The 8,949-nt window shown below is 46.4% G+C and overlaps 1 protein-coding gene across 1 annotated transcript in view; it reads left to right on the forward strand.

Moving 5' to 3' along the window:
• Positions 1-8,949, forward strand: part of DNAH9 (dynein axonemal heavy chain 9) — a 609,139-nt gene that overhangs the window by 9,532 nt on the left and 590,658 nt on the right. Inside the window, exon 4 of the mRNA XM_019501495.1 lies at positions 6,203-6,414. Coding sequence (XP_019357040.1) covers positions 6,203-6,414 — 212 coding nt within the window. The remainder of the gene's footprint in view (positions 1-6,202; positions 6,415-8,949) is intronic.

An 8,949-nucleotide genomic window follows, 5' to 3' on the forward strand; every position in this document is an offset into this window, starting at 1 on the left:
GGTGAGTTCCTCCTGCTTGTTACCCATACTACGAGCATTCAAACTTGTTGAACTAATGATAATTTGCATTTCGGCATGTAGCACCTTTTGATCTGAAACTATCAAAGCACTTGTTGGAGGTGAATAAGTTTTGTTGCTCTCAGTTGTGTGGAGTGCTGAAGTAACATGTTCAGTCACACAACAGCACATAGTTGAGTTGACTGTAGACCTTAGATCTTAACTCTCAGTCCCCTGTTTTAACAAGTTCATACCATCTGTGAGAAAAGTGGCAAGGGCAAGTTAATATAAGTACTTGATTTTGTTTCATCTGAAAAGTGCCATTACAGTTTCTTCCAGCATTAGGTTGACTGTATCACAAAAACAGCCTCCATGTCATTTCATGTAGCTCCTGCAATAGTCATTGAGATTTTCCCTACTGAATTGATTAACAAGAGCTGAAGACTGTGGCCAAAAGTGGTTTAACTTCAGAAGAAAATAAAATTGTAAGAGAGTCAAGCCTGGTCTAGTGTTCTCTAGGTGTTGTAGTGGATTAACATACCAGCCTCTCTCTGGGACAGTGGAGTTACTACTTTGGGTAGAAAAATAAAGGAATCTGACTCCCCCTGTAAAGAATAAAATGTAAAGAATGTTAAGATATTTTATTCAAAGATTTTGTAATTCTTACAAAAAAGTAGTTCCCAAGAATTTTTCAACTGTATGTGTTTGAATAAAAAAATTAATTAAAGAAATATTCCTCTCTTCAGAACTCCCCAGATAGGCCTAGCCAGTGGAGTTCAGTCCAGCCACAACAAAATCCTGAGAACTCACTGCTTTTTCCTTCATTGTTGGTGAAGGCAAAAACTAAAAGAAAATCAGTGATAGATTTCCTGGTTTATGCACATGGTAACGTAAGGCACCTCTGCGCGTTCTGGGCGTCTGCTCTGACGTGCTAATTAACACACATTGGTCAAACTTGATCCATTGAGTCTAATGGAATGATTACTGTGTCATGTACTCAGTGTCCCCATGCTTCAGAATGGTGGCAGGGGCTCTTTAAATAAAGCTCTGAACAAGCTTTAGTTAAAGCTTCCCCACTGCCGTTTTGAAGCTCAGGATGCTGAATACATGTGACGCTGCGGGAGCTTCAGTTAGAGTGGCTCTTGGAGTCTCCTCCTGCCCCCCGGGGGCTCCACCCTAATTTTTATTTCTCTCTTGTTTTTTTCCCCATGATAACAATGCTGCAACCCTCCACCTGCTCCTACAAAGAGTTCTGCAGTAGAACAAAAATTGGCTATTTATGGAGTAGCTTCCATGGAATTGAGGGGTAGCTTCTTTCTGTGCTGATAGGTGTTGCTGTACCATAACCACTCTAATGGTAAAGGTTTTAAAATTTTCAAATAAAAAAAATTAGGGTTGGAAGGACCTCAGGAGATCATCTAGCCCAAACCCCTGCTCAAAGCAGGACCATGCCTAACTAGACCATCTCAGCCACGGCTTTGTCTAGCCAGGTCTTAAAAACCTCCAAGGATGGAGATTCTACCACCTCTCTGGGTAACCCATTCCAGAGCTTTACTACCATCCTAGTGAGAAGTTCTTCCTCATATCTAACCTAAACTTTCCTTGCTGCAACTTGAGACCACTGCTCCTTGTTCTGTCATCTGTCAACACTGAGAACAGTCTAGCTCCATCCCCTTAGTAACCACCCTTCCGGTAGCTGAAGGCTGCTATTAAATCCCGCCTCAGTGTTATCTACTCCAGACTAAATAAACCTAGTTTCTGCAACCTCTTCTCATAAATCTTGTGCCCCAGCCCCCTAACCATTTTCATTGCCCTCCACTGGATTCTCTCCAATTTGTCAGTTTCCTTTCTGTAGAGGGGGGTCAGAGTACTCACCAGTGCCTAATAGAAGGGAAGAATCACTTCCCTCAGTCGGCTGGCAATGCTCCTACAAATGCAGCTCAGTATGCCATAAGCCTTCTTTGCAACAAGGGCACACTCTTGGCTTCTATTCAGTTTATTGTCCACAGTACCCCCAGGTGCTTTTCTTCAGAGCTGCTGCCTAGTCATTAAGTCCTGAAACCTGTATGCATGGGGTTGTTCTCTCCTAAGTGCAGGACTTTGCACTTGTTCTTGTTGAACCTCATGAGATTTATTTTGATTCAATGCTCCAATCTTTTTAGGTCTCTCTGAATCCTAACCCTACCCTCCAGGGTACCTACTACTCCCCTCAGCTTGGTGGCATCTGCAGACTTGCTGAGGAGGCACTCCATCCCATCTTTCCAGCCATTAATGAAGATATTGAACAAAACCAGCCCCAGGACCAACCTCCATTTGATACCAGCTGCCAATCAGACATTGATCCATTTGCATCAAGCCATTTACCCTCTGACTCTGATGTTCCAGCCAATTTTCTATCCACCTGACAGAACATTCATCCAACTCATACTTCCTTAGCTTGTTTGTGAGAATGTTGTGGGAGACTGTACCAAAAGCCTTGTTAAAATCAAGGTGTATCTCATGTTCACTGCTCTTCCTGCATCTACAGAGCCAGTCATCTCATCATAGGTTGGTCAGGCACAACTTGCTCTTGGTGAATCCATGACGACTATTGCTAATCATCTTCTTCTCCAAGTGCTTAGAAATTAATTCCTTGAGGACCTGCTCCATGTCTTTTCCAAGGACTGGGGTGAGACTGACCAATCTGTAGTTCCCTGGATCCTCCTTCCTCTGTTTCTTAAAGACAGGCACAATGTTTGCCCTTTTCGAATTGTCTGGGACCTCTCCCAATTGCCACGAGTTTTTAAAGACAATGGCTAGCAGGTTTGTGATCCCATTGGCCAACTTCCTCAGCAACCTCAGGTGCATCCTGTTTGTCCCCATGGACTTGTACACATCTGGCTTTTCTAAATAGTCAGTAAATCTGTTCTTTTGCCACTGGTGACTGCTCACCTCCTCCCCAAACTGTTCTGTCAAGTGCACTAGTTTGGAAGCTGACCTTGCCTGTCAAGACTGAGGTAAAAAAGGCATTGATACTTCAGTCTTTTCTGCATCATCTGTTACTAGGTTGCCTCCCCAAGTCAGTAAGGGACCTTCACTTTCACTGATCTTCCTCTTGTTGCTGAAATACTTGTAGAAACCCTTCTTGTTACCATTCATGTACCTTGCTAGCTGCAACTCCAATTGTGCTTTGGCCTTCCTGATTTCATCTCTGCACGCCCGAGCAGTACTCACATACTTCTCATTGTTTGTTCAAATTTCCACTTCATATAAGCTTCCTTTTTGTGTTTTAGCTCACTGAAGAGTTCCCTGCTAAGCCAAGCTAGTCTTGGGCCATACTTGCTAGTTTTCTGTGCATTGACATTGTTTGTCCCTGCACCTTCAGTAAGGTTTCTTTAAAGTAAAGTCAGCTCTCCCGGACTTCTTTCCCCCAGGTCTGGCTTTCCAGGGTATCCTGCCCATCAGCTCCCTGAGGGAGACCAAGTCCACTTTTCTGAAGTCCAGGGTCTATACACTGCTGCTTTCTTTCCTTCATTTCCTTAGGGTCCTGAACTCAATCATCTCATGGTTGCTACTGGTCAAGTTTCCATCCACTACTACATTCACCAGCAATTCTTCCCTGTTTATGAGCAGCAAATTAAGAAGAACATGGCCCCTAGTTGGTCTTTCTAATGCTTGCATCAGGAAGTTGTTCCCAACACTCACCAAAAGCTTCCTGGATTGCCTGTGCACTGCTGTATTGCTCTCTCACCAGATGTCAGGGTGATTGAAATCCCACAGGAAAACCAGGTCCTGTGATCAGGAAACATTTGCTAGATTTTTGAACAAAGCCTCATCCACTTCATCCTCCTGGTCTGGTGGTCTGTAGCAGACACCAACCACGACTTCACCACTGGTGCTGTCTCCTCTGGCCCTAACCCAGAAATTTTCAGTGGGCCTATCTCCAGTTTCATATCGGAGCTCTGAGGAATCATATAGCTCTTTTACATAAAGAGCAACTCCTCTTCTTCTCCCCTGTCTATTCTTCCTGAACAGTTTATACCCATCCATGACAGTGCTCCCAATCATGCAAACTATCCCCTAAGTCTCTGTTATTCCAGTCACATTATAATTTGATGATTGTACAAGGACTTCTAATTCTTCCTGCTTGTTTCCCAGGCTCTGTGCATTTATTAACAGACACCTGAGTTAACTAGCCAATTGCCCTACTTCGTTGGGAAGAATCTTCCTAAATCAGAGACAACATTCACTAGAGGTGCACCAATACATCCGGCTATATCGTATCAGCACTGATAAAAGGAAAATCAACATGAAAAGTCAGTAATTGGCTTTTTTCGGCTGATGTGCCCGATAATATCGCTGATAAATGCTGTGTGCATGCACGCAGCCACAGGACACATGCAGCTTGGAGTGTAGCCCAGTAGCTTGGAGAGCACTGTCTGGCCAATAAGTCTATTTGGGGAAAGGAGTTTGGGGGAGGGAAGGGATGTGGGGGGAGACAGATCGAGGCCTCGCGGTGAGGGAGGGAGTGAGGCTGGGGCAGGCGCTGCCGAGCTGGGGCAGGGCAGGGGATGGAACTGATGGCTTATCCAGGGAGTGCAGAGGCTCAGAGAGGGAGGGCTTGAGGGAGGGGGGTGGCTCCTGCCACTGCATGCACCACTGGGGAAGGTATGGTGGACATGTGCTCCCCCGGATCTGTGTGCGGGGTGATAGTAGGCTGCTGCTGCAGGCTAAAGCCAAAGACTGCACTGGGGTCTTTCTGGCAGCTTTGCTGGGGTTGGGCAAGGTAGAGGTGGGTAGCGGCGGTGCTGGGGAGAGGTTGTGGTGGGGCTAGAGTCACCCCAAAATTTGATGAACACCTTGCTGGGGTCGTTTGACCCCAGTACTCTTTCCTGCCATGGCAGGGGGTCGGACTAGATGATCTTCTCAGGTCCCTTCCGACCCTAGAAACTATGAAACTATGAAACTATTCTGGAGAAATTCCAGTGTTTTACCATTGTCTGCAGCAAGCTGATTTGTGGAGAACTATGCCCTGTTGCCACACAGCTAATTCTTTTGATTCAGTTGGCAGCCAAGTCTGTGACCTGCACAACTGGTTTTTGTGGATCCTTTCTTGCCCAGTGTAACAGGACCAGTGCCCAGGGCAGCTGTTGCCCCCAGGGGTGAAATGACCTCTGCACCATGCTAAGGCACCCTCCCTTTGCTCTTGCCTGCTGTGCCTTGATCTTATTGTTGTGCCTTCTATGATTATTAATGAAATTTTGAAAGAGAGTCTGCGGAAGAGTCTTAGAGCATGCCATAACATGTCCTCTTCATTTGCGGATCCCTCTTGGACCCTGCTGCTCCCAATCCCTCTTTCCCATTAGATAGGCCCTCCTGGCCCATGTGTGCCCCAAGGGCACTCACTGCCTTATGGACTAATCATGGCCTCCAAACCTCCCCTACAGCAACGTCTGCACCTCGCAAGTGTTTCTAGTCATCACTTAGGTGGGCACCTTTTCCCACACCTTAGGCTTCTACTCCCTTGTTGGGCCACAGGCTTCTCAGCTTCTGTCCCCACTGCTCTGGCTAGTCCCTTTGGCCTAGACCCATTACACCAGGTCTGGCTCCTCAGGGTCCATCCCTTGTCTTGCTGTCTTGGGCTCTTATCATTGCCATGCTCAGGCTGTGGGCCCCCAGCTCCAATCTCTGTCCCTCTCTGAGCTGTGAGCTCACTAGTCGTGTTTCCACCCCTTCCATGGGACCTTGACCCTTGTTTTGCCTCTCCCATGCTTTTGTCTGTCTCTTACTGCAGTCAAGCCCCTGCCCTGTGGCAGGACTCAGCCCCCCCAGCCCAGGATTGACTTGAAGAGGCTCTGGGATCCACTGGTTGATTGCTATTGACCGGTTTGTGACCACTGTTTTAGGGTATGTTATGTATGTAGCAGACCTAATTGCTTCACAAGATGGTTTGCTGTGTCTTGTACACTAGGTAGACATGTACTAGAAACACCTGGAAGTTGGTTTCTTTTCATGATCCCAAAGAGTGACCATCGTTATCTTTTGTTGTCATTGTGTTAATTTTGTTTCCTTTTACTGTTGACTTTTCTAAAGAAATCGGTCATACCTATTTTGTAAATTCAGCTGCTGCCTTTTAATTTGAAAAGAAGTTGGGGTCAGTGTAATATCTCTACATGCCAGGAATATAAAGATCTGATCACTTCTTGTGTGCTACTTTTTAATGCAGCTTTGAGTGAGGCCCAGGATATTAACCTGCATCTGACACCTCTTCAACATCACTTGGAGGAAATAGAAACAGTGGAATTCAGTGAGGTGAAGTCATTGGTCAGCTCCTTGCTCCATGTGGTGTGTTTAATCTGGGCCACATCTAAGTACTACAACACACCTGCACGGATAATAGTGCTGCTTCAAGAAATATGCAACCTGCTGATTCAACAGGTAAGTTGAGTACATGTTTTAAACCATGACCATAACCCTCTGGGGGCACTTAGAATTTTTTATATTAGCAGTCAGCTCACAACATTCCATCTTGAACAAAGTATTATAGCTTTCACAATTTCCATTGGGATTATTTGGGTTTTTGAACCCATTACTTTGGCCACGCTAACCAAGGCCACTTCAGCTCATTTTTCCTGTAGTGCTTGTATGTTGTTCCTGTATCCATGTTATTGTCTAAGTAACCATTTTTTGATCATCTTCAGGGCATTTTTAGCACTTATGCACTCAGAAGAATGTTGTTCTTGCACATATAGACCTGCGTATATGGATGACTATGTTATTCCACCCACACTGGGCAACTAAATGAAAGTGAAAGACCACTCATTTTTTTCCTTGAGTTGTTGAGTGGCTGGGACACTCACCTGGGAGGAGAGAGGACTTGGATTCCCTCAGAGGGAATTTGAAACTAAATCTACCCTCACTTTCCTACATGGCACTCTTAACTACTGCACCAAATATTAGCTATTATTCCTTGTCTTCTTTGGCCCTCTTTTTGAAGCTGACCAGCTGGCCAACCACACTAGGAAGGCATGTGGGAGATATGTGGAGCTAGGAGGAAAAGAGTAAGCCAGTGGCTCAGTGCAGTAGCTCATGGCTTAGAAAGGCGGGGGGCCTGCATTCTAGCTGGAGTTCTTGTCCCCAGTGAAACAGAAAGTTCTTCCTGCATTGTCCTATATCCATTTTTCCAGTGACTACATTAGTGGCTCACCTTCAAAAGGAGCAGCAGAGACAGGTCTGAGCATTGGCTGGTCTGGTGAGATGGTTAGGGTGCTCTAGTAGGAAGCTGAAAAACACCTGTGTTCAAGTTTCCTCTGGGTTTGGCAGGTGTAAAATCAAAGACTTCCTGCTTCCTGGGATGAATGTGCTAATCACTGAGCTGTGGCTAAAAGAGGGACATATGCATCCCTTTTCTGTTCCTGAGGCTGGTAGCCACAGGTTTTAGTTGACTCCATTTTTAGGTGCCTGTGTTTGCTACAAATCCATAAGAGGTCTACATGCAGACCATGGCTGCTATTATGCATACTTTGTATGTGTGACTAAATAGTGGTGCATATTCTTTAAGAAAAAAGAGAGAGAGAGATAGGAGAACCTGGGGAATTATAGACTGATGAGCCTGGCTTCACTACTTGGGAAATTACTGGAGAAAATTATTTAAAAAATTGTAAATATCTGGAGTAGGAAAAGCTGATCATGAGCAGCCAGCAGGCCTGTGTGAGTCAGTAGTGATCTGATCCGGCTTCAGATCTGGCCGCTTCAGATGGCAGTGACTCAATCTGCAGCTCTGGACCGGGTTTCCGCCTTGATCCAGCTGAAGCAGCTCTGGCCATAGGGTATAATGGGGGAATCAATGAAATATCTATAACTTTGGTTTTTTTGTCTGATTTGGATGAAACTCGCAGGGATGGTAGCCTCTGCTGAGAGCATGAAACCTGACAAGTTTCAAGAAGTTCGATGCAGGGGTTTGGGGGGAACTGTACCCCAAATCCTTGAAAGCCAAACTCATGTCACGGCTGTGTGTTACACCGCGCGGGGGTTTGTGTGTGTGAAAACTGTAGCAGTGGCAGCCCCTGGTGAGGCCACAAAGCCTGTCAAGTTTCAAGAAGATTGGTGCATGGGTTTTGAGGGAACTGTACCCCAAATTCTTGAAAGCAAAACTCCTGTCATGTCTATGTGTTACATCACAGGGGGGTAAAAACTGCAGGGATGGTAGCTCTTACTGAGGACACAAATCGTGCCAGGTTTCAAGGAGATAGGTGCAGGGGTTTGGGGGAAACTGCACCTCAAGCTGTGGACAAGCAAAACTTGTGACATGGGTGACTCTGTGTGTGTTAAGGCGCAGCAGGGTGACCCTGCAGGGATGGTGGTCCCCGCTGAGGCCACAATGTCTGCCAGCTGTTGAGAAGATCGGTGCAGGGGGGTTCTGGGGTCCTGCACCCCTAGCTACTGACAGGCAAAATTCATGCCATGGGTGCTTGTGCAACTGACTGTGGCTGTCTTGGGGTAGTTGATTGTCTGTATTGATTATTTCCTCTCCTTAGCCTGGTTTTGTAGGTGCTAATTGATCGCAATTAACTGGCTACATTAGCTAGGTCCTGTGTATTGAGCTGGTCCCTGAGTGAATCATGATTGGTAACTGGTAACACAGTAGCTTAGCAGCCAGACCTGCAGTAGTCTCCCCCACACCCCAAGACAGAGACAAGCACCCATGTCACGAGTTTTGTCTGTTAGCAGCTAGGAGTGCAGGGCCCCAGAACCCCTCTGCACTGATCTCCTTGACAGCTGGCAGGCTTTGTGGCCACAGCAGGTGCCATCGTCTCTGCAGCTGTCACCCCGCTGCGCCTTAACACACGCAGTGTCACCCATGGCGCGAGTTTTGCTTATCCGCAGCTTGAGGGGCAGTTCTCCCTCAAACCCCTGCATCAATCTTCTTGAAACTTGGCAGGCTTTGTGGCCTCAGCAAGAGCCCCCCCCCCC

Source organism: Gavialis gangeticus, unplaced genomic scaffold (genome assembly GCF_001723915.1).
Source record: "Gavialis gangeticus isolate Ggan-Ray unplaced genomic scaffold, GavGan_comp1, whole genome shotgun sequence".
Classification (NCBI taxonomy): domain Eukaryota; kingdom Metazoa; phylum Chordata; order Crocodylia; family Gavialidae; genus Gavialis; species Gavialis gangeticus.